This window comes from Xenopus laevis, chromosome 8S, assembly GCF_017654675.1.
Source record: "Xenopus laevis strain J_2021 chromosome 8S, Xenopus_laevis_v10.1, whole genome shotgun sequence".
Lineage (NCBI taxonomy): Eukaryota > Metazoa > Chordata > Amphibia > Anura > Pipidae > Xenopus > Xenopus laevis.
In genome coordinates, this window is record NC_054386.1 from 15,974,366 (window position 1) to 16,001,507 (window position 27,142).

Consider the following 27,142-nt stretch of genomic DNA (forward strand, 5'->3'; position numbering starts at 1 on the left):
ACTCAGGGACATCTTGTTGCGCAGATGAGAAAATAAAATCACACGGTCTATTTCTTTTCAATGTGAAGCATTGAAACAGGAATGTGCTATAGCAGCCCTCATACACCTGCAGTAGAGCAAGAGTTAAAGAGCTCTCTTCCCCCTGTCCCTGCCTACATCTCCACCCTCCTATCCAGATTAAGCGAGCATGTGTATGTATATATATTTGCCTCTCCCATCCCCTCAAGGTTTCCCTCCTCCCAGATAAGCTTTTAAAAGCAGCTGCGGAGAAAACAGTAATATTAAAGGCAGACTCAGTTGGGAGGAAGCAGCAATACAATAACCATCACTAAACCACTTCTTGTTAGAGTTCATGCATCTTTAGTTTCGCACCCTGGAGACTCAGGTTGGGTTGTCCTGTCAGCTGATTGCTGGGTAAGTTGCCAGGTTTACAGTTTGACTGATATTTTAATCACTACATTCAACAGAAGATTTCAGTCTGCTGTTCTTTCAGTGTTTTACTGAAATTCATCTGTAGCCTGAGCTTTATTACTCACTAAGGAGCTGAATTTTATTATGCCAGTTCTAATCAGTATCCTGGCAGTATGTGCTGAACGGAGACTTGGCTGAAGCACTTCATTCCTGATACAGCTCTAGATTCCAGTTAGGGAGCAAACTTAGAGTTGCAGTTAAGCAATGCAGCGTGAAGGATGTAGGATGAGCGGAGGGGAGCAGGAGCCAGCTGGAGCAGGGATGATAACTTTGGATGATCTGGACAACATGACTGATGAGCTGGGCTCAGACTCTGCATACAACAGCAATGGGAGTATAGAGGAGGAAGCAGAGCCCATGGAGGATGGAGATCAAGACCGGCTGCTTAATTACTGGCAAACTATAGGAAGAGGACATCAAGTCGAGGTACCAAATGGTAAGAAAACTTTATATATTTTAGATCATTGTCAGTTGCCTAACAGATTAAACTTTACTGCCTCAATGAGCGTATTGTTTACATGAAACATATAGGGGCAAATTTGCTAAAGGGCGAAGTGACTAGCATTCAGGCACTTCGCCGATTTACTAACGGGCGCAGGCGTAACTTCGCTAGCGAAAGAGACAGACGCTAGCGATCATTCGCACTCTGTTGCCAGGCAAATGCAATGGCGTGCATTGCAAAAAAAAACGTCCCAAAAAAACGCTGGCGTCTTTTCCTTTTTTCAGAGCGATAACCTGCAAAGGTCCTTAAATTTTCTTTTGGGTAACCTGGTTCCCCCCGAAATTTTCTAAAATATAGAACATAAAATATAGACTGGGCTCATGTGTAGGGCAATATAACAACTCTATTTTATTTCATTGAGGTTCCCTGGACTTGTGTAATGTATTTGCTGCAACATATATGTCCATGTAACTTTATCATTTCCTGCTGTATGCAAATTAGGCAACACTAGCGCATCTTCGCTTAGATTGCCGAAGGAACGCTAGCAAAAATTCAGCAGTGTTAGGCGCCCTGGACGCAACTTTGCATTTTAGTGAATTAGCATTGTCCTATCGAATTTACACCTGGCGAAGTGTTGCGATGGCTGCTAAGATATCGCTGGCGAATTTTCGCCGGTTAGGCAATTTGCACCCTAATGAGATCTTTTACTTACGGAAAAAAAAAGTTCAGTGAGCCTGCTAATGTCATGGCCGTCTCACAAACACTGCAGGGCGTTACAGGGACAGTAAAAGGAGGAACCAAGCTGTATACTGTATATATAGATGCGTGTTTATATTAGTGTATATTATAGACCTTTCTTAATACAGTGAAACCCCCACTTTTTACATTTCCCTGATTTTACACCATTTTTTCTACTGGTCCACTGAAAAACGTAAAATGGAGGTCCTACTGCATAAGCCTTGGGGTTTGGATGAATCCCAGCACTTTCTGCAAGATTCAGACGAATCCAAAGTGCTCAGTCTGAACCTTTAAATCAGATGACTTTGAAATGCTGAAAAACTATTTGTGACAAATGTTCGTTCACAACCGATGCCCTTTTTACATTTTTTTTGAAATATGCATATTAGGGTTTGGACTCGACCAATAATTATGGATTCAGCACATTCTTATTGAACACCGATCCATATGCATTATCTGTAAGGCATGTGTATATACAATCAGTGCCCAGAGATAATACATTCATGAACTCTCACCTCTATGCTGACGATACTCAGATACTCGCGTCTCCTCCTGCCTGTCTGCTATCTCTACCTGGATGTCTAACAACAGTAACATCCCGGAAGTATCCATCATAGTTAACAATTCCACTATCACCCCCTCTCCCCAGGCCCGGTGCCTTGGGGTTATCCTAGATTCTGCCATGTCATTCACTCCTCATATCCAGTCACTTATTAAATCATGTCACTTCCACCTAAGGAACATATCCAAAATACGATCATTTATCACCCAAGATGCTGCCAAAATTCTTATTCACTCTCTCGTCATATGACGTCTAGACTACTCTAACTCTCTTTTAATTGGCCTTCCCCTCCAGAGACTTTCACCTCTCCAGTCCATAATGAACACTGCTGCGAGGCTCATACACCTCAGCAACCGCTACTCCTCTGCCACACCATTCTGTCAATCCCTGCACTGGCTTCCGCTACCTCTCAATCTCAGAATTAAATTCAAACTAATGACCCTGACATTCAAAGCACTTCATAACTCTGCCCCACCCTACATCTCTGAACTCATCTCTATATACTCACCCAACCGCTTACTACGCTCCTCTACTGACCTGCTACTCAACTCTTCTCTCATTACTTCCTCACATGCTCGCATTCAAGACTTTGCAAGGGCTGCACCCTCCTCTGGAACTCTCTCCCACGGTCTGTCTGACTGTCTCCCAACCTTTCAGCTATCGAGAAATCTCTTAAAACGCACTTCTTTCGAGAAGCCTACCCTCACTCTGCTTAACTACCAAATGCAACACCGCATACAGTACCACATTTCTCACCCACTTAATTCGATCTTGCCCACACCTTGTGTATTACTCCCTTCCCTTTAGAGTGTAAGCTCTTTCTGCATAGGGCCTTCCTCACCTTTTGTACCAGTATTAATTGTGATGTATGTAACTCCATATTTTCTATGTATATAATTTCATGTGATTTATTTGTATAATCACAGTTACTTTATAGTGCTATGCAATATGTTGGCGCTATATAAATACATGTTAATAATAATAATAATAATGAACTCCGTTTAAATCACTGATATTTTTATTTAAAGCTTGGCCATTTTATGCCCAGTATTGTCCATGCACTTTTCCTTACTTTCAGAACTGATTAATTTGGTGGGTTACTAAAAGGCCACAGCTCGGAAGTTCCAGGGGCATTTAAAGATTTCCTTTACATCAATGCACAAATGTTTTTATACGTCACTCTAAAAAACTTGGCCAGAAACCAGACCCCAGGGACAAGTGGAAGACTGACAAGGTTTTACGAGAGCATTTGTTAAAGTGGCAGCGGCAATTGTGGCTTTCACATCTACATTAGAACATTTCCTTAAACGGATACTGTCATGGGAAAAAATGTTTTTTCATTCAAAATGCATCAGTTTATAGTGCTGCTCCAGCAGAATTCTGCACTGAAATCAGTTTTTCAAACGTGCAAACAGATTTTTATTTAATTTTGAAATCTGACATGGGGCTAACATATTTTCAGTTTCTCAGGTGCCCCCAGTCATGTGACTTGTGCTCTGATAAACTTCAGTCACTCTTTACTGCTGCACTGCAAGTTGAAGTGATATCAGCCCCTCCCTCGCCTTCCCCAGCAGCCATTTGCAGAACCAGATAGGTATTATTATTATTAACATGTATTTATATAGCGCCAACATATTGCGTAGCACATAGGTAACCAGATAACAGCTCCCTGGTAGATATAAGAACAACACTCAATAGTAAAAAATCCATGTCCCACTGTGACTCCTTCAGTTAAATTGAGTAGGAGAAACAATAGCATGCCTGAAAGCAATTCCATCCTAAAGTGCTGACTCTTTCTGAAAGCACATGACCAGGCAAAATCACCTGAGATGGCGCCTACACACCAATATTACAACTAAAAATAAATACACTTGTTAGGTTAGGAATTACATTTTACAGGGTAGAGTGAATTATTTGCAGCGGACACAGTGTAATTTAGAAATAAAAAAACTACACCATAAAAATCATGACAGTTTTCCTTTAAGTTAATAATAGGATGTTCTGTCTTTGTCTGGGCTGAATATCCTTTGACCCATCAATAACCTGGTTCTGACTTACAGTTTCATGCTCATGCTTAATGGAACAGTAGCATTGCCATTTTAATGCTTACAATAAATTTCTATATTATAACATTCCATCATCAGGCTGCATTAACGTAAATAAATGGTGCAGTCACTGCAAATGTACTTACCTCCATATGTATTTTTTTTTTTTTTCATTAACCAAGAAAAAAAAAAAAAGGGTACATTGATGATATATACAACGTGACTATTCTCTACAGTAATTTTAGCAAGCAATGTATAAATGACTCAATTTAAGCAATGTATCTTATAATCTGTATAGCTGCAAACATATATATTGCTTGTGTCATAGCCTGCCTTTCAGAGAAGTAAAAAAAACTGTTTGGCTACTTAACCATTTCTGGCTTTTTTATGAATACACAGTAGCCGGGCTTTCGCAGTACTGCCCACAAGCCTCACGACCAGTACAAAAAGAAGCCGGAGAAGGGGAATTTCTTCATAAATAACCCAGGCAGGATGCAGTTTTAAGCAAACAGGAACACCAGATCTGGGTATCAGATAAACAACTATAATCACTGGGGTTTTAACATTTTGCCCCCATCAGTGATTTTACCTTTTACTCACCTTTAAAATTCAGGAAAAAAATAAACAATTCATCAATTCAATTTCAATAATCACTTTTGGTAACACTTTCCTGATGGTCAAGAAGGTTTTTAACAAATTGACACATTTATTATTTTCCCCCTTTTCTCAAAGGGGCAATTACCCCACAAAGAAAATGCACTTGCCTATATTTCTATGCAATGCAAGTCCATGGAAGACTTAAATGAGAACTAAACCTTAAAAATGAATATGGCTAAAAATGCCATATTATTATATAGTGAACTTATTGCACCAGCCTAAAGTTTCAGCTTGTCAATAGCAGCAATGATCCAGGACTTCAAACTTGTCACAGGGGGTCACCATCTTGGAAAGTGTCTGTGACACTCACATGCTCAGTGGGCTCTGAGCAGCTGTTGAGAAGCTAAGCTTAGGGGTTGTCACTAATTATCCAGCAGAAAAGGAGGTTTATCTGTAATATAAGCTGATGCTACAGGGCTGATTATTAAATTCTGATGCTTATTGCACTGGTTTCTGTGTTGCCATGTACTAATTATTTGTATTAATTACTAATCAGCCTTATATTGTGACATTTCTATTCTATGTGTACTGTATATTGTGAGTGGGTCCCTAAGCTCAGTGAGTGACAGCAGCACAGAGCATGTGCAGTGAATCCGCAAAAAAGAAGATGGGGAGCTACTGGGGCATCTTTGGAGACACAGATCTTTACTGCTAATGGGCTGTGGTTGCCTTGGGCTGGTACAGAATCCCAAAATGTAATGTACAACTTTTCTAGCCTACTGCTTTAGTTAGGCTTTAGTTCTCCTTTAAAGAAGTGGTACACATCTTTATAAAAGACAACTCATTACATTAACGAATCTGCCCCTAAGATATTAACACTGCAGAAATATACTCCAGCTTTACAGCCCACACCCTGCCTTCACCTCAGACTGCAACAATCACATGGCATTTTAAAAATGTGTAGATTGTAGGGTGTGTAAATAGAGAAGCAATATCAAAATGGAGCAAATTATCATTATGTATTTAACGCTCCAACATATTCCAAACTGCACAAAAAATGAGTGGATATATGAAACAGGCAAATGACATACAACTACTGACCAATTCAGAAGGTAAAGTGAGCCCTGCTCATTAATATATATGAAGGTAGATTTTCCCTTTATCTGTTCCTGTAGTATAATTGTCAATGGGGTATGTTAATTATGATTCAGTCAACTAGTATTAGGCTGTGCCTTTTCATTGGCTTACTTTTAACAAGGATGCTGGAGTCCGGAAAATGACAAACAAAATTGTATCTTTCCACAAAATATTTGCTGTCGCACACAAAATAATACGAATGCATGTTTAGCAACTAAAATATGCTATGATATTGTTTTAAAATAGGTTACGTGCCCTAATAATAGCAATAATGCTTGGGTATTTAATACTTTAAGAACGCTGGTAGATTATAACAGGTAAAAGACTTCAAGTCTAGTGTCTGAACAAAAACAGATTACAAAAGCTTACATACAACTTACTGTAAGAGTTTATTCTTTCCAAACACAGGTATAGAAGTAATTTAACCCTGGCAAACTTTGAGAACATTTATGGCCTCACCTTCCCAACAGGAAATTGTAAATAATGACAAATGTATACAAAATAAGTACTGTAAGCGAAATGCAAGTCCCCTATATGAAAAGAGTTGACTAGTAATTCCAATATTTGTGTCACTTTTTTTTAAAGCGTTTGAGGATTCTCTTTAGCAGGGGCGTAAAATTTACTTTGGCATCTCTTTAAACAGAGCACAGTCAAAGATTTCCATCTCACAGATTATGCTGGTAAGCCGCTCTTTCGATTTACAGGATAACAGAGTGAACCTAATGACCTATCAATGGAAGACAAGGACACGTGCAGACAAAGCCAAGAACAGGCAGCAACGATATCTCAAAGTTAACTATCAAAGTTAACTACCATATTCAAAAAGCCATATTTAATCTAGTGAGCTGCAAATGGGTTAAATAAGGAGGTAAACCAGAATACAAAGCAGAGTAATGCCTGTCTCAATGTTTATACACATGTGCAGAGAGTTTAATAAGTGACTGCAAAATCCCTTAAAGGAGAACAGTACATTCTGAACAAAAATCAAACAAAAAATGTATATTCTATTTTACCATAAGTAAATATTGTCCTTTTAAATGGAGCCATGTTAGCAAAAGAAAAGCTTTGTCCATTCATTGGCTGATGGAGCTAGCACAGGGATCCCCAACCTTTTGAACCCGTGAGCAACATTCAGAAGTAAAAGGAGTTGGGGAGCAACACTGGCATGAAAAATGTTCCTGGGTTGCCAAATAAGGGCTGTGATTGGCCATTTGGTAGCCCCTATGAGGATTGTCAACCTACATGGCTCTGTTTGGCAGTGCACCTGGTTTTAATACAACCAAGCCTGGAATTCAAAAATAAGCACCTGCTTTGAGGCCACTGGGAGCAACATCCAAGGGGTTGGAGAGCAACATGTTGTTCACAAGCTACTGGTTGGGGATCACTGAGCTAGCATGTATGTGTGTCCTTGTGTGAGAGTGCAGTGATGTACACTGTACAGAGCAGGGGTACCTAATCTTTTTTACCGTGAGCCACATTGAAATGTAAAAAAAGTTGGAAAGCAACACAAGCATGCAAAAAGTTCTTGGGGGTGACAATTAACTATTAGTAGCCCCATGTGGACTGGCAGCCTACAGTAGGCCCTGTTTTGTTGTACACATGGTTTTAATGCAACCAAAACTTGCCTCCAAATCAGGAATTCAAAAATAAGCACCTGCTTTGAGGCCACCAGGAGCAACATCCGAGGGGTCGGTGAGCAACGTTACACACAAACCACTGGTCCAGAGGTACAGACTTTAATAATGAAAATGGCACTGGTTACATATAGGAAGAGCCACTGGCACAAACTATTGGACACATTTATTTTGATACACAGACTGTTCAATGTGATGTATATTTTTCTTTAACTATTAGGAAATGGAAACTCAAGGGGTTAAAATCAGTGGCTGCCAATGAAGCACATTCTTTGTGCAACAAAAGATCAGATAACGTATGTAGGTTATAAGCACCGACAACATCCACAGTTGTGTTATTAAAGAAAGAGTATATATATACATACAGTATGTCTTGTATGAATGCAAGTATCAGGCACTGTTCTGTCAGATAGCATCTTTACACTTCATTTATATTTGTCAATTCACAACACTTGGCCTACATTTTATTTACTTTATAGCTGTGATTTAAAGACAAAGGCACAATTTTGTTTTGAAAAGTTAAGGGGCCCATTTACTTAGCTCGAGTGAAGGAATAGAATAAAAAAAACTCTGAATTTCGAATGTTTTTTTGGCTACTTCGATCATCGAATGGGCTACTTCGACCTTGGACTACGACTTCGAATCGAACGATTCGAACTAAAAATTCGATAGTCAAAGTACTGTCTCTTTAAAAAAAACTTCAACCCCCTAGTTCGCCACCTAGAACCTACCGAAGTCAATGTTAGCCTATGGGGAAGGTCCCCATAGGCTTTGCTATCTTTTTTGGGTCGAAGAAAAATCGTTCGATCGATGGATTAAAATCCTTCGAATCGAACGAATTGCGGTAAATCCTTCGATATTCGAAGTCGAAAGGATTTAACTTCGACGGTCGAATATCGAGGGTTAATTAACCCTCGATATTCGACCATAAGTAAATTTGCCCCTAAGTGTTGCAACAAATTTCAAGGTTAAAAAAAAAACCTTGCCATATAACTAGGGAGGCAATGAATCCATTACTTTAGAATCCTTCGCAAAAGATTTGTGGATATCAAACTAAATCCGAAGCCTAATCTGGATATGAAATTAGGGCAAAAAATAGGAAATAAAGAACTGCGCTTGGATACAATTATTTTTACTTCCTTGTTGTGTGAAGACAAGTCGCATGAATTTTAGGATTTGATTTGGCCAGGCACTGGGATTCAGCCGAATCCTGCTGAAAAAGGACGAATCCATGTTGAATCACGAACTAAATCCTGGATTCATCTCTAAATATAACCAACTCTGGTTAAATCTCAACTATGATAGATCGGATAGGGAGATTTACAAAGTTCTGTTCCCTACCGGAGTTAAAGAAGCTTTACAGCAGTCAAAGCTGCCATTTGAGGCCATACTATTTTGTAAGGATAACAGGGGCTTAAATCTTTATTTCAAGGTCACAAGGAGCTGCCACAGAGAAATGACCCAGAGGCGCACACAATATGACCCACAATAAACCTTTGTGACAAGCAGTCATATTCCTTCACAAATAAAGGTGCCCCATATCAATCTAGAAAAAAAATATGAAGATTCCAAAGCAATGACATACAATCTGACATAGGAGTTTGCATTATTAGTACACTTAGGGGCCATTTCATTAACTTCGAGTGAAGGGTTCGAAGTAAAAAAAACTTCGAATTTCGAAGTGTTTTTTGGGCTACTTTGACCATCGAATGGGCTACTTCAACCTTCGACTGCGACTACGAATTGAAGGATTTGAACTAAAAATCGTTCCACTATTCGACCATTCGATAGTCAAAGTACTGTCTCTTTAAGAAAAAACTTCGACCCCCTAGTTCGCCACCTAAAAGCTACCGAACCCAATGTTAGGAAGGATCGAAGGATTTAATTGTTCGATCGAACTTTTTTGCGCAAAATCCTTCGACTTCGATATTCGAAGTCGAAGGATTTTCATTCCCAGTCGAATATCGAGGGTTAATTAACCCTCGATATTCGACCCTTGATGCATCGGCCCCTTAAATTACATTTGTAGCTAGAAAAAAACACCAATGGGCATATAAATACAGGAAGCAAACAACATAATTTATAATGTTATTAATACATTAGGGATAAATCCCATTTAACCATTTTGGTATAATCATACAAAATGGCCTGACAGTCACACAGCAAGAGACTGCATGGTATATGCTCTGGAGATGCTATTTATATAATAAAGTTGCTGCTGGCTCTCTTTCTACAACGCAGAGCTGTCAAACCAGTTAGTGTGGAGGAAAAAGCTCCTTTAGGGAAGAGACACACGCTCAGATTCGGGGAGATTAGTCGCCCAGCGAAGAGGAGTTTTGTCACCGGTGCCCTAGGTAGCGCTGTTGGTAGAATGAAAAGCCTGCAAAGCTGTTCTCTTCATATAATTAAAAGCTAAAGAGATCCCAGAACTGTTGATACAAACTGTCCTTATAATGAAGAGACAGTCTTGTGAGTTACACTGATCCTTGATAAACAGGAACTAGAGCAGCTGGTACAGGATCTATTTTACAGAATGCTAGGGACCTAGGGGCAAATTCACTAACCTGCTTCGCTTACATCACAACACTTTGCCAGGCGTAGAATCGCCAGGACAACGATTATTCACTAAAATCCAAAGTTGCGTCCAGGGTGCCGAAGTTGCGCTAGCGTTACTGCGCCAAGCGAAGCGTAATTGTGCTAGCATTGGCTAATTTACATATGGAGGGAAGTTAAAGTGGAACGGACATATATGTTGCAGCAAATACATTACACTACACAAGCCCAGGAAAGGGATACTGTCATGGGAAAAACACTTTTTTTCAAAATGAATCAGTTAATAGTGCTGCTCCAGCAGAATACTGCACTGAAACCCATTTCTCAAAAGAGCAAACAGATTTTTTGATATTCAATTTTGAAATCTGACATGGGGCTAGACATTTTGTCATTTTCCCAGCTGCCCCAAGTCATGTGACTTGTGCTCTGATAAACTTCAATCACTCTTTACTGCTGTACTGCAAGTTGGAGTGATATCACCCCCTCCCTTTTCCCCCCCAGCAGCCAAACAAAAGAACAATGGGAAGGTAACCAGATAACAGCTCCCTAACACAAGATAACAGCTGCCTGGTAGATCTAAGAACAACACTCAATAGTAAAAACCCAGGTCTCACTGAGACACATTCAGTTACATTGAGAAGGAAAAACAGCAGCCTGCCAGAAAGCATTTCTCTCCTAAAGTGCAGGCACAAGTCACATGACCAGGGGCAGCTGGGAAATTGACAAAATGTCTAGCCCCATGTCAGATTTAAAAATTGAATATAAAAAAATCTGTTTGCTCTTTTGAGAAATGGGTTTCAGTGCAGAATTCTGCTGGAGCAGCACTATTAACTGATTCATTTTGGAAAAATGTTTTTTTCCCATGACAGTATCCCTTTAATAAAAGAAAACAGAGTTGTTATAATGCCCTACACATGAGCCCAGTGTATACTTTATGCGCCATATGTTAGGAAATGTATGGGGGAGCCCGGTTACCCAAAAATTTTTTTACAGACTTTTGCAGCCTATCACCCTGAAAAAGTAAAAGACGCCAGCGCTTTTTGGGACTTAGTATATTTTTCAACTAAAAATGGAAGAAGCCCTATACATTCCACTGCACTTCGCCTGGTCTGAGCTGGCAAAGGGAAGTCTGGCGGTACAGTAACGTTGAGTAAAAGGTCGAATCTTAGTGAATTTGCAAAGTAACACTCTTTCGCCAGAGCGAAACTTCGCATGGCATACGAGTGCGAAGTATTATAGTCTATCTCCTTCGCTAGCGAAGTTACACCTGCGCCCGTTAGTGAATCGGCGAAGTCCCGAAATTACGTCACGCTGGCTAATTTTTGCTAACTTTAGTCACTTTGCCCTTTAGTGAATTTCTCCCCTAGGGTTCCAGATGAGGATCTTTCCATACTTTGGAACACCGCACCTTAAATCTGCTTCAAAACATTGAAGCATTAACATAACACAAACTGAACTGTTTTGCCAGCAAAATGGGAGTTGTGCAGCTCAGTTCCCCATTAAAAGTACAAGGTATTGTTTTATTTTTACAGAGAAAAAAAACCAGTTTTCATTTAGGGTAAAATGTGAATTTTTTATGAGAGATGGCCTATGTAATGCGGAGCTTTCTTGATAACTGGCTGAGAATGGATACTGTTAATACAAAACCACAAGTTGCTCATACGGCATTTGGATTCTCAACCATGAATACTGATGCAAGAAATAGGACATTCAAGTACTTATCACTAAGGATATTACCATAAGGAGGAAACTAAACATATAGATACAAGTGTTATTATGGAGCAACTATGGGTTTGGCAGTCCTTACAATAGGTATAATAGCAAAATAAACTATATGGAATTTCAATTATTATTTTTTTTTTTCCTTAAAGGGACACGTTACATGTATCTTTCAGAAAAAGACACCAATAACAATCTACAACTAAAGAGAAGCTAGGCTTTTCAGGGTAGGAATTAATGCTGTAATTTTAACGGATAAAATATCTACTTCTTATAATACAACATGCATAACCTTTCCAGCATTTATTCCCAGGAATATGTCAAGTTGAACACAAAAAAAAAAGGGAGAATGTTCAGATGTCAGGCCTCATAACTTCATGCTGCTTTAAAACGGTCAGTGATCTGAGGAAAAGCAAACGAAGCATCAACATACCCACAACAAACAGCAATTCTACAATAAAGCACTGAGCCATTACATGGTGATCTGGTTAGACACCAACGGCATTCTACTCGTGATAAAAATCTGGATTTCTTGTTTGCTTGGACCTGATCTAATGGACACACTGTTGGCATATATAATTGAATCTGTACATGTTGCAGGCTTGTGTCTGGCAAACACAGGCTGGTCATTACGATTTTGTGATCATTTTGCTGCAGCAACTCCAGGCACTTGCCCTTTAAAGGGGAACTATTGCGACATTTAATATAAGCTTCCTCATACTGAAATAAGAAACTTTGTAAATACAATCAATTAAATATTCTGCATCGTTTCTGAAATAATCAAGTTTATCTTCACTATTCCTCTCTCAGCATCTGTTTCACTTCATTCTCTCTTCATGCAGCAGTTGGGTGTCAGATAATGATTGACAGTTAGATCCAATATATTTTATAGGGGGGGGCCTCCTTTCCGAGCAGATGTATTAGAGCTCACTCAAATAATTGATTCCAGTACAAACAAAATAACTGCCTTTCGCACAAATGCTACAGGTAGAGAGACATGGTGGGACATTCACTAAGAATTGTAGTTGCGCTGGCGTCCGATTCACCGTGCTTTGCCAGGCGTATTTTCGCCAGTGCTCCGCCAATTCACTAAAATCCGAAGTTGCGCTCAGGGGTAGCGTAAGGTTGCGAAGTTGCGCTAGCGTTGATTCGCCAAGCAAAGCGAAGTTACGCTAGCCATGGTTAATTTGCATACGGCGCCAAATTCAAATTTCAATGGAAGCATTCGTAGCAGCACTACACAAGCCTGGGAAATCTTCAAAATATCAAATACATTTTTTATTTTGCCCTACACATGTGCCCACTGTATAGTTAAGTTGCCATGAGTTAGGAAATGCAGGGGGGAAGGAGGGGAGCCGCAAAAAATTTTTTGATCTTTTTCAGCCTATCACCCATAATATAGAAAAAACACCATCGTTTTTTGGGACTTAGAAAATTCTTTAACTTTTTTTGAAGCAATCCCTATCTACTCTATTGTGCTTCGCCTGGTCTGAGGTGGCGAAAGGAAGTCTGGCGTAAAAGGTAGTGTTCAGAAAAATGCGCGAGTTAGTGAATTTGCGTAGTTAAGTCCGTTGCGCAAATTCCCCAGGCATAAGGGTGCGAAGTAACACTAGTGAAGTTACGCCAGCGTCCGTTAGTGAATTTGCGAAGTAACGAAAATGCCCAGCGCTTTGTGAATTTGCCCCATGATGTCTGGTGATTTTAATAGAGTGTGCTCTAAAACATCTTCTAGGCAAAAGGAGCCCCCCTATAAGATATATTGGATCTAACTGTCAATTATTATCTGACACCCAACTCCTGCATGAAGACAGAATGAAGAGAGACAGATGCTGAGAGAGGGCTAGTGAAGATAAACAGGGAACTTTGTCCACAAATAACCATCAGGCTAAGTTTGGCCAGCAACAAGAAACAATGAGATTTTGATTTCTATGAGCCTGTAGCAAGACATAGGAATATCTAAGTAACTGAACTGTATACAAAAGTATTCATGTCTTCCAAGATAAACCCTGGAGAGAGGGTTGTATGTATACATGTAGATCATTTGTTCTAAGCTGCATTGATCCTTCTTCTTTTTCATTCAGTTGCCAAAGGCACATGTCTAGTGAAGGTATTTAGCCTACATATTGCTCTCACTCCACCCAGCTCATCAAGTTATTCAAATGCATATTCTGTACAACAGGTTATGCTAGTTTAAAGGAACAGTTCAGTGTGAAAATAAAAACTGGATAAACAGATAGATAGTAGTAAACGTCTTGATTCCTCTAAAAGGCAACAATGCTACACTGCATAGAAGAACACATCACTGTATCCTTGACAGACGAGTACAGGTATGGGATCCGTTACCCGGAAACCCATTATCCGGAAAGCTCAGAATTACGGAAAGGCCATCTCCCATAGACTCAAAAATCATTATCTGTAATAATAAAACAGTGCCCAGTAACTTGTACTTGATTCAAACTACGATATAATTAATTATTATTGGACGCAGAACCAACCTATTGGGTTTATTTCATGTTTAAATGATTTTCTAGTAGATATTAGCTAAGAATATCCAAATTACAGAAAGATCTGTTATCAGGAAAAACTCCAGGTCCCAAGCGTTCTGAATAACAGTTCCAATACCTGTAATAATCAAATTTTCTTAAATCAGAGATTGACTTTATGCTACCTCAGGTTAAGGACATTAAAGAGAAAAATAGAGACGGTGGAAAAACACACAGGCTTCACTAACAGTTTCATCAGGAATAATGATGTTTTAGGTGGTTCTTGCCTCCCTTTAAAAATTCTATGTACACCCTATTAGAGCAGGGATTTGTTCTTACTTACAAAACTCTACAAGATATGTTGTTTTGAAATGCTGAGCCACACTTGTTAAGGCAGTTTCTTTAGTTAATGTTAATATAATTTAAGATTTTTTTTTATCTGTGTGTTGGATACACAGAATGGCAATAGGCAGACTTCTGGTTTGGAGTACAAAGCAAAGGTATGAACGCAGTTAAAGGACCACCAAATCAAATTTTTTCTTTTTTAAATTCGTTAGTAATAGAACGGAAAAAAAAACAAAGACAAATCTAACTTTTAAATGGCTAAGAAATAACTTTACGAAATTCCGCTTGCGCTCCTCTTCAGAAAAGGCGACACGGCGACGATCCATCATAAGGTGCTTGATTTCTCCTCTCTGGCAATCTCCTATAAGGAAGGCAGGGAGGAGAAATAGAGCGCTGCACTCTGGATCACCAGATCGCCTTTTCTGAAGAGGAGGTTCGGTTAGTTATTTCTTAATAAAGACTTAGGGGCAAATTCACTAAGATTCGTAGTTGCGCCAGGCGTAACTTCGCTGCACTTCGCCAGGCGTAGTTTCGCTAGCGCTCCGCAAATTCACTAAAATCCCAAGTTGCGCTCAGGGGTAGCGGACGGTTGCGAAGTTGCGCTAGCGTTGATTCGCTAAGCGAAGCGAAGTTACGCTAGCGATGGTTAATTTGCATACGGTGCCAAATTCAAATTTCAATGGAGGAATACGTAGAATCACTACAAATGCCTGGGAAACCTTCAAAACATCAAATAAAATTTTTTTTTGCCAGCGTTTTTTGGGACTTAGAAAAAATTTGAACTTTTTTTGAAGCAATCCCTATCTACTCTATTGCGCTTCGCCTGGTCTGAGGTGGCGAAGGAAGTCTAGCGTAAAAGGTAGCGTTCAGTACACTGCGCGCGTTAGTGAATTTGCGTAGTTACGTCCGTAGCGAAAATTCGCCAGGCGTAAGTGTGCGAAGTAACACTAGCGAATTTACGCCAGCGTTCGTTAGTAAATTTGCGAAGTAACGAAAATGCCCAATGCTAGCGAATTGACGCTAGCATTAGGCGCTTCGACGCTTAGTGAATTTGCCCCTATGTATCTCTACATGCAGGATTTCTGCAAAAGGCAGTTATTTTGTTAGATATTGTTTTACCGGAATCACTTATTTGAGTGAGCTCTAATACATTTACTAGGGAAGATAGTTCCCCTTTAACTATGCAAAATGTGCTTTTCTGAGTACTTCTGAATCTTATATTGTTTATGGCAAGAAGAAAGTTGGATATATTGGCTTCTCAATGGAGTGTCATTCTGATATGCAATTGCCCTCCTGTTTGAATGCTGCCATGCAAAAGTAGCTAGATAGCTGTAAAATTATTAAAATCTATTAAAGTAACTTTCAAATATGCTCAGAGGAGGTTTTATGTCCCCTTGAATGTTCTATTTGTTTCTATAGATAACTGTATGTGCTATATCCCCATACTGCAAATCCTCAATTTAAAGCAGAAATAAAGCAAGTTTGTTATTGGGTAGCATTTAATGCCAACATGACCTAAATATCCCAATGATATAAGCAGCTTTGAATCTTAGATGTCCCTGGCAGTGGCTAGAGGGAAAATAATTACTTTGTTCGTTGTGTAATCTATTCTCCAGGAAAAAAAATAATTTTACAAAGAGAATTAAAGTTGTTCTCTCTTGGAAAAAGTGGCATTTAGCAGCAGAATCCGCACAAAATAATGTTTAAAACGACTATTCTAACTAATGTGCTTCCAGTTGGGTGGTCCTTTATCTTCTAAATGAAAGTCAGGAATAAGGTTAAAAGTGACTGACTGAATACAGATTCCTGGAGGGGTCACTGCACGCATCAACACATGACTTGGGGCAGCTGGGAAATTCACAATATGTCTAGCCCCATGTCAGATTTCAAAATTAAATATAAAAAAATCTGTTTGCTGTTTTTAGAAATGGATTGCAGTGCAGAATTCTGCTGGAGCAGCACTATTAACTGATTCATTTTGAAAAATTTTTTTCCCCATGAGCGAATTTTTTCGCCAGGTTTCATAGCGAAAAAGATGCTCATAGACTCCAATAAGTGAAAAAATTTTTTGGCTAAGTGAAACAGATCATATTCGACCATCACTATTCGCCATTAGCTTCTGTTTAACTTTTTATTTAACATGGCACCGATTCGCTACATAAAGTTGTGCCTCTAGATTCTCATGCCCAAAGTAAATATATGTGGATATATTTGTTCTTTCAGAAATGGCTGAGCCAATACAGCAGATGACAAGGAACAACACCACAGAGGAAAGACAGAGGGTCCCTTTCTTGGTGCTGAGTTGTAAAGAAAAGGTAACAAAGATCTTGTCAAGATAACATGTGTAAAGACAGACTGGACGATAAAACTCAAGCCCTCTTATCTTGTGAATCTAATACCTAAGACAGATGCAAAGATAGCAAAATTCAGAGCTAATTTTACCAAGCTGAAATTATAGAACTACACACAAATGCCTTTTCTAGGCAGCACCAGCCAAGATATTTGCCACCTGCAGGTGACAAATCTGAAAATAAAAATAAACCTCCCTCCAGTAACATTTGGATCTCTGCACATAAAAACACATTAGATGGGATGATTCAGCTTCACCATGGGAAAATCCCTTCTACCACGTGTTTCTTTTGTTTAGCTGGATTGTAGCAAGTAATATGTTTTACATACAGTGATCCAGTGTATTTTCAGGAGACTTGTTGCCCGCTGCTAGCACAGATTTCCTGCAGGCAACAAAATCATCTTGCGCTGCAGAATAGAATTAAAACCCCATTTTATACAAGTTTGAGATGTTGTATATGTTTAAATTATTTTAGTTTTCCCATTAATGATTTTTTTTTTTTTTACCAATCTTAATTTTTCAACATGTTTAAACTCATTTAAGATGCCAAGAAAAACAATTAAAATCTCAATGCCTTCCAAACAGAGAATCATTGCATTGTCATGGCTCAGGGTATTGTCTTCGGGTTTAGGCCATATAATGTTACCCCATCGCATACATATGATCTCCAGATTGTATAGTACGCTTTGCTTTAGAGGCAGGCTAAAGGTGGCCATACACGTGCAGATTTACCTGCAATATTGGACGAATGAACGGACGTCCCCATCTCCCGACCCAGGTCCGGACTGGCAATCTGTGAGTTCTGGCAAATGCCAGAGGGGCTGCTATAAGGTCCCATAGAAAGTCACTATTTAGTGGGCTGGTGGGGGCTGTTTGGGCCTCTATGTGGGCTGATTGGGCATCTGTGTACCTGAAATGCCAGGGCCTATTTTAATTCTCAGTCCGGACCTGCCACTAACCTTCAGTTTAAATAAAGTAGTAAAAGAACAGATCAGACAATGTTCTGCCCTGACAGCATTCGTACGAAAGTTTATGTCCGACAAAAGCTGGTGAAAGTCTCCCACTGAAAATAGTCCGATCGGCGACACATGCAGAGATATTATCGGCAGCCGACAGAAATTATCTAAACTGTCCGATCGTCTGAATGAGCATTCACCATAGCACGAAAAATGTCGGGACACTCCACACATGGTCCAAAAATTGAGGATTCATATGATTATATCTGTACGTCTATGGCCAGCTTAAAGGGATCCTGTCATCGGAAAACATGTTTTTTTCAAAACACATCAGTTAATAGTGCTACTCCAGCAGAATTCTGCACTGAATCCATTTCTCAAAAGAGCAAACAGATTTTTTTATATTCAGTTTTGAAATCTGACATTGGGCTAGACATATTGTCAATTTCTCAGCTGCCCCTGGTCATGTAACTTGTGCCTGCACTTTAGGAGAGAAATGCTTTCTGGCAGGCTGCTGTTTTTCCTTCTCAATGTAACTGAATGTGTCTCAGGGTTTTTACAATTGAGTGTTGTTCTTAGATCTACCAGGCAGCTGTTATCTTGTGTTAGGGAGCTACTATCTGGTTACCTTCCCATTGTTCTTTTGTTTGGCTGCTGGGGGGGGGGGGAAGGGAGGGGGTGATATCACTTCAACTTGCAAGTACAGCAGTAAAGAGTGCTTGAAGTTTATCAGAGCACAAGTCACATGACTTGGGGCAGCTGGGAAATTGACAATATGTCTAGCCCCATGTCAGATTTCAAAAATGAATATAAAAAAATCTGTTTGCTCTTTTGAGAAATGGATTTCAGTGCAGAATTCTGCTGGAGCAGCACTATTAACTGATTCATTTTGAAAAAAATTTTTTTCCCATGACAGTATCCCATTAAAGCGGCTGAGTACTGAAATACAGTAATCACTAGACTCACAGACTTATTTCTGTTTTGAAGATTTAACAATGTAACTTTTGTTAGTTCATTTCTGCACTAAACACAGATCACAAGTCTTACATAAATACGGTAAAGTTCATTTATGAGTGCAATAGCAATGTGGTAAAATGGATGCAAATCACCAGTTTTTACTTAATGCAACATTTGTCCCAGAATTCCAGCTAAACAGTGTATGCCGCAACGTGGGAGTGTCCAATGTCATTACAAATTAGAAATGTTATGTGTGCGAAAGGAGTCTGTATGAGCACACAGCATTAACACAGCTGTGTAATTCACTAGGTGGAAATTGTGTATGGTGTCACAATATGCCAAAGGAACAATGGACAGGTGTTAAATCCAAGGCTTTCTAATGTTTAATGCCCCCTTTACTTTGCACTAGTGCACAACTTTGTGCACAATTTTTATGTACAGTACATCTGGACCATTTATCCTTTCGGAATGAAAGGCAATAATTCAGTTAGATCTCCAAAATGAATTCAGAAGGTAAAGTTTCAGCGCACAGCAAACAACAATTGCACTGGGTGGGAGTCGTGTGTGCCAGTTTAGTCACTCCAAAAATTTGCAGAAAATCAGAATAGCACAGTCTGTAATCGCACACTGAGGGGATGCCTTGTTCCTAAACAGGAAATTGCAGTGTGTGGGATTTGTATATAAAATTGGCACAGTTTAAACCATTGCACAGCACCCCCAGAACTCCAGCAGGTGGTAATTCAGGGGCTCGGCTGCTTTTGAAGTTTATGCACTCGGAAAGACTAGAGCAGCAGGTATTGCCAAGGCAACATTCTTGCAATGAAACCACCCGGCATACAGATTAAAGACCTGGCATACTGGAAAAGAAAATAGAAAATGTATTGGGCATGCACATTCAAAAGAAAGTTTTTGCAAACAACAGGCAGTATGAAAAAAATATCTTTATATATCAAATAGTAAAACATACATCAAAAAAATGGCCGTTCAGTATAATACATGTACAGCAGTATAAGCAAAGATATACTGTACATACCATCTAGCAATATATTTCAAGGCAAAAAAGGGAAACCACCACAAGGGACGGATACACTTGCCTTTGTCAAGGGGAATTCTGATGTGCAACCAATCGTGGCGTTGCGTTCATTTCCCTGGCAGACGTGACGTTGCGAACACGGAAGTGCAGGGAGTGCGCGAAAACGGAGCTAGTTGAGTAAAATTGAACAGGGTATTTATTCCTAACACAGATTGGTCGCACATCAGAATTCCCCTTGACAAAGGCTAAGTGCCGAAACGTTGGGGTATTCTCATCTCTGGCAAGTGTATCCGTCACGTGTGGTGGTTTCCTTTTATTGCTTATATTGCTAGGTGGTAAGTATATCTTCGCTTATACTGCTGTACATGTACTGAACGGCAATGTTTTACTATTTGCAAAAAGGAAGAACTTACACTCGCACACCCTGGCCGTCCGAAGTCACACGAATTCCAGGTGCTAGGTGTTAGAGGAATTGGACAACCTCAAAAACAGCGTAGACACAAGACACACCAGCACAACATGGATAATTCTAGCAGGATTTAACCTTGCTCGTTTATTTGCGGATGCATCCGCAAATAAACGAGCAAGGTTAAATCCTGCTAGAATTATCCATGTTGTGCTGGTGTGTCTTGTGTCTACAATGTTTTACTATTTGATATATAAAGATATTTTTTTTCATACCTCCTGTTGTTTGCAAAAAATTTCTTTTGAGTGTGCAGGCCCAATACATTTTCTATTGAGTTTTTGGGTGCATATTGTCTGTACCGTGGGCTACTTGAACCTCACCTATATTCTATATAAGAGAATTTGTATTATAACATACTCCTTTGTAGCTGAGTTGGGAGTGCCCTCCATTAATCTGTATTTTTTTTATACTGGAAAAGAAAGACTTTTTAAAGTTCTCATGTTTTTCTTTTTAATCCAGTGAAAGCGAGTAGCTACTTTAAGTGGCACACAAAATGTAGTCCAACAGCAGAAGACCACTGACCTGAAAAGAAGCACCATGGGTCACAACTTGGCAATTTATTAAACAATTCTTTGTTATTTATTTCTGTGAAACTATGTAATTTCTTCTGTTGCAATTTAGAAAACCGAATTCTGCTTTCCAAACTACTATGTGTGTAACGGATTTCAATGCTATGTCATGTCTCCACAGTGTGGGGAAGTGCTGTACGAAAAACGACAATATGGGCAAGCAAAATGGGCTTGTATTAAAATGCAAGAAGAACAATACGAACAGAGCATATGCTTGGGCTTCATGAAGCTTATGAGATATATCTGTGAACAAAACTCTTCAGGTAATATGAAATTTTTCAGATTAATTGCTTTCATAAATTGATCATTTCTGGCCCAAAATGAAAATGAAAAAAACAACAGATCAGCTGGGAGGCTTTGGTGTCCTCATTATTCATTTCTTTTACTGCTTTATTTCTATTCAGGCCCTCTTCTATTCATCTTCCATTTTGACTTCCAAACTGCCACCTGTTTCTAGGTTACCAAAAAGACGTTTAAACTCTAAGCTTGACAGTTTCATGAATCATGTAAATGATTTAAAAGCAACAAAAGACGAAGGCAAACTTCATATTGTCTTAAATACCACTATCAACATCATAGAAAAACTACAGTTTAAGGTGAATTGCAATTTTACAATATTGTATCCTGAAAAATAATAAAAAGAACACAATTCTGTGTATTATTCGCTAATAAGGGTTCCGAAAGAATTGGTCAAGTATCCAAAAGCCTTTGCAAACAAACTGTATACTGGTATAGAATTCATTTTATAATATGTTCTATATACAGATAAGCATTGTTCTTGTACTAGTGTTTGATAAGATTTCCTTTATGTACTTCTATTCCTTCAAAACTTTAATTAAAGTACTATCTCTGGAGAACCAAAATACTGGAATATTGAGCTGCCCTATCTACTATGTTTTCTTCTAGGTTTGTATCTTGGGATGACCATCCCAATTCTAACAGTGGTACACACAGATGAATCTCAGTCAGAACTTACTCGCTCTGTCACTGTGGCTTATTATGTCCCAAACCATCTGCAGGAGCACCCACCTCAGCCAACAGACCAAGACATAATCATTGAAGAATGGCCTTCAACTGTGGTCTTCACTAGGTACCTTCCAATTATCAGTTATTATCAAACTAAAGAGAATGCATTTCAAAATCCAAGCATATACAGTCATATTCCTGTCCTCAGCTCACATGTTTTCCATGAACAGAAAAACTTAAAATCTGTATGTAGAATAACTAAAGAATAATTGTCATTACTATGCAGTACCCATCAGCATATTAACTGTTGTTTCATACCTAATCCCATTTAGATATATAGAAATATGAAAGTACATTATATGTGGCACTCCTAGGAGGAATGTAAAATGTAGCATTTATTGTTTATACTATGGGAAGATTAGCTCTTGTAATAGTAGGCAAGTGGGTTTCAGAGAAAAGACAGGGCCTTAAAAATACCAAAAAATAAGCCTTTGTGTTGTTCACTCAAAAAACAGGGTGCTTGTGGTGGGTTGGGTAAGAAATGTGACATACAGCTAGTGACTCCCTTCTAGTCTATTCTAGGCAATTATAAGTGTTATATGGTTTTACTTTTACATGGTGCTAAAAATTAATATTATATTTAAAAATAGCCCCTTTATTGGAGCTCCCTCTAGATGTTCTCTGGTCCCTGTCTGTGTTTCAAATGAGGGGTGGGCGTGTCCTAACAGTCCCTGCCAGAAGCACAGTAGGAGGGGGACAGCCAATCACAGCCTTGCAGTCACACAACAAAGACAGGCTTCAGTTCCTTTCAGGTCCTGCTAGCTGCTGATTGGTTCCTGTCCTACAGAACAGTGAGCTGAGAGCCGTTGGCTCCCCTGCACAGCCTGGGAATTCATGGAGCAGGAAGTGGAAGGGAGAGATTATTAGGGTTTTTGCAGAAATATTCAATAAATCAGCCTGAAACACTACTTTGTAAGAACAATTCTTCTATATCTAAATGAGTATAACTCACTGGTACATTTTTATTTTTTTACACAAAATGTCTCCTTTAATGCATGCTGACTTTACACTTCATCTAAGCAAGGATTATAGGCTCTGTAACAAGTGGTATGACTTTCTGAAAAAAATAATTAGTGGCTGCATAAGCCATTTCATTCTTTGTCAATAATCACAAATGGAAAAAAAAATGAAAAAGAGCAAAAAGCCAAAAGGGCATCATTTTTATGTAGACATTTATGGACTTATATATCAAAAATCAAATTGGTGAGGTTTTGGAGATTATTTCTACTTCAAACTCACAATTTAATAAAACTTGATTTATTTATTCAAAAAAAATTAAAAAGAGCAAAAAGCCAAAAGGGCATCATTTTTATGTAGACATTTATGGACTTATATATCAAAAATCAAATTGGTGAGGTTTTAGAGATTATTTCTACTTCAAACTCACAATTTAATAAAACTTGATTTATTTATTCAAAATCCGAATACAAAAGCCTTGACTAAATAAAACAGTGAAAAAAACCCTAAAAAAACGTTGAGTTTATAAGCTCAAAAAACTCGAAAATCTCAAATTAAAAAATAGCTTGAATTTTACCAAGTACAACTCCCATTGAGTTCTACATGAAGACTCAAGCTTTTAGATGCCGAAGTTTTACATTCAAGTTTTTCGAGCTGAATAAAATACCAAGCATTCAAGTTTTTGAAAATATAATTCAAATTAGTTGGTTTTTGTGCAAAAAAAAATGAATCATGGCAAAAATTTAATTTGAACGTTGATAAATGACCCCCCTTAATGTATTTAAACCAAATTGATTGTAGTACATTTAGAACATTTGTATTTCTGTGTTACTGTTGCTTTAACAATATCTTGGTGTCCGTTCAGTAACCCTGGCTGTTATCAACAGCCTCAGAGCTGGGAGAACTGAAAGTACAGAGAATCAAAGGAAACCGCATTGAGCAGTAAAGGGCAAGCAGTTTATATGGTCACACAGTTTTTTAGAGAGCTGAGCAGGCCAGGGGGAAAGAGAAAGTATAACTCAGCTGACTATCTCATGCAGACTTAGGAATTTGGAAAACACTGGCATTCTAAGCTATACTGGTTTAACATCTATTGATCTTTAAGGCCATTCATCCACATAGAATATGATCTGGGCACGACACATAACAAGTCATAACAAAAATGCATTAAAGGGGTAGTTCACCGTTAAATGAACATTTAGCATGATATAGAATGGCCAATCCTAAGCAACTTTTCAATTGTTCTTCATTATTCTTGAATTATTTGCCTTTTTCTCTTTCCAACTTTCAAAAAGGGGTCACTGACCCCATCAAAAATCAAATGCTCTGTAAGGCTACACATATATTGTTATTGCTACTTTTTATTACTCATCTTTCTATCCAGACCCTCTCCTATTTATATTTCAGTCTCTTATTCAAGTCAATGCATGGCTGTTAGGGTAATTTGGACCCTAGCAACAGATGGCCAAAACTGCAAACTGGAGAGTGGCTGAATAAAAAGCTAAATAACGCAAGAACTACAAATAATAAAAAAATTAAAACCAATTGCAACTTGTGTCAGAATATCATGCTTTTACATCATTAAAAGTTAACTCAAAGGTGAACAACCCCTTTAAGAGCAATGATTTTTTTTAACACTAGCTGGGTTACATGCATGTAACAGAATGCTCCGCAGCATGCATCCCAAAAGCAATCAGAGAGGGGGGTGGGGGGGCTAAAGCCATGGGGCATTATAACATCAAGGTAAATATTTACATAAACAAATGTAAAAAGTCTTTTTATTACTACACAATTGAAGCAAAGAAGGCCTACCTATTTATCCTCTGTAACATTGGATTAGTGAATTCCATGGAGGATAGGGACACATGTCTTCTCTGCTTTAATAATAAAATAAATACAAAATAAAAACTTAAAGGGCATGTAAAGGCAAAAAAAAAAAAAAAATCACATTTTTACTTTCTACAATGGAAAAGAAACCTATCTCCAATATACTTTAATTAAAATATGTGTACCGTTTTTATAAGAAACCTGACTGTATGCAGTGAAATTCTCCCTTCATTTACTGCTGTGGATAGGAATTGTCAGACGGTCCCTAACTGCTCTGCAGGGAAATAATCATACTTATGAACATCAGGGGGAGCCCTCGCCTTACTTCCCAGCCATGCAGAACTCAATCGGCTTTGTTTTTTTTCCTGTAGAGCAGTCGGCGACTGTGTAGAGATTTGTATTGGATTTTATTTTTGCCTTTACATCCCCTTTGCTGTTTCCAACTCCAGCTGCAGGCCAAAGATCATGGAGTCAGATTTAAAGGAGTAAACTGGGATTCTATTTGGAGGATTATTTTCCTGCAGCAACTGGTTCTGCAGAGTTGTATAAAGTTTGTATTAAGCAATACAAAAACGATAAAATCCACATTAGATTACATGACATATGTTCTGATTATTAATCCGTCTTGCTGTATCAGCCTCTGGCAGATATTATTTGGCTTGTGCCCTTTTGATAATTTATGATGATCCCTAAGCAGCCCAGACCACACTGAGCATGTGCACAGACTTGGTTTTGCAAAGATGTTTAACAAAGATGGTGACCCCCTGTGGCCAACTTTGAAAGCATAAATCATTTGTTTGATAAGGCTTGTGGTGCAGTAAGTTCATGTTTATGTTTAGTATACAAAATACAGCATTTCTAGCCTTATTCTATTTTAGACTTTGTTTCCCCTTTAGTTAATGCAGACTGTACCTGATAGCCTTCTAAGTCTATATATATTTATAATATGGAAGGATAACCCAGTCCTTCCACCGGAAGTTTTGGGATAAGGTATCATAGGTAATAACTTTATTTTTTCCTTTATTAGTGGGTACAGTTTGGATATCCAATGTCTGCTTCCCCAGCTAAGGGTAGTTGGTAAACTGAATGCAACTGTGTATTCTGTCAACATTTAGGTTACAAATGAAGCTTATTTGTCCCATTCTGTGTTGTTTGCTGCAGGTCCTTTGGTGGAGCAACTAATGAAGAATCCATAATGCGGGAAATCCATTTACTGGCAGAGCTCCTGGAATCTCCAGAGTTGTGCCTGCAAGACACGTTCATTGTGGCTGGATACACAAATCCAGCTGCAGCCAACAGACAGAATGAAATCTGGTTCCTACAGAGACCATGACATCAGACAAGACAGCAACAAGCCAAAAGGACAGTGGCCCCATAGAAACACACTACATATTATCCCTGCGCTCAGCGATAATTAAATGGAAGAACACTTAACGTTCTTTTTTCAACTATTTGCTGCACTTTTGGAAACACCATATACACAATGAATGATAGAATTTATATGTTGCATTGCTAGAAGGTTTTATTAGATATGATATAGTTTTAACCAAGAGAGAGATGCATACATTTATACAAAATATTTTCACAATTCTCAAAATGCTTAGTGCCTTCAAATGTGGCCCAAAACAGCAAGTGCTACAGAATACACATTTTCATCCCCAAATGTATGTGTTAGGGCTTTAGCACACAGGCAGATTCAGGGAGATTTAGTCGCCTGGCGACGAATTGCCTCTTCTTCGGGCAACAATCTCCCCAAACTGCATTCCCCTTGCCTTCTGCCTGCTAAAATGAAAAATTGCCCGCGGCAATGCACTCGCTATGCTTCGATTTCCGAAGTCGCTCGAACTTGCCTGCCCTGGTGTGTTGGATTCAGAAACTCTACTATAGTTTATATAAACAAGCTGCTGTGTAGCCATGGAGGCATCCATTCAAAGCTGAAAAAGGAGAAAAGGCACAGGATACACAGCAGATAACAGATAAGCTCTGTAGTTTACAATATACGTATCTTATCTACTGTGTATCCTGTAGCTTGAATGGCTGCCCCCATGGCTACACAGCAGCTTGTTTATATAAACTATAGTAGAGTATCTGACGCAAACACACCAGTTTTACCAGTGCAGCACAACACTACATTATATTTGTATGACTTCAATACACTTTAATTTTTTGGTGTTACTGTTCCTTTAAATAAAAAGTAATAAAATGTTGATTAACTTCTAAGAGAACCAGGCACAAAGGATGACAACTCGACACCTTGAGCAGTATACTTGATAAA

General features: G+C 38.8%; 1 protein-coding gene across 1 annotated transcript; it reads left to right on the plus strand.

The window, feature by feature from the left end:
- The first annotated feature begins 248 nt into the window (after positions 1-248).
- Positions 249-26,821, plus strand: LOC108699796 (heme-binding protein 1). The gene is made up of 5 exons (XM_018232371.2): positions 249-907; positions 16,950-17,041; positions 21,179-21,320; positions 21,964-22,147; positions 26,029-26,821. Exons 1-5 carry the CDS (start codon positions 676-678, stop codon positions 26,198-26,200), a joined length of 822 nt encoding a protein of 273 aa, XP_018087860.1. The 5' UTR covers positions 249-675; the 3' UTR covers positions 26,201-26,821.
- Positions 26,822-27,142: the final 321 nt, after the last annotated feature.

Coding starts and splice junctions, on each gene's coding strand:
- LOC108699796 (XM_018232371.2), top strand. CDS start 676: ATGCAGCGTGAAGGATGTAGGATGAGCGGAGGGGAGCAGGAGCCAGCT. Junction 21,321..21,963: donor CTGTGAACAAAACTCTTCAG/GTAATATGAAAT, acceptor GTTTTCTTCTAG/GTTTGTATCTTGGGATGACC. Junction 22,148..26,028: donor TCAACTGTGGTCTTCACTAG/GTACCTTCCAAT, acceptor TGTTTGCTGCAG/GTCCTTTGGTGGAGCAACTA.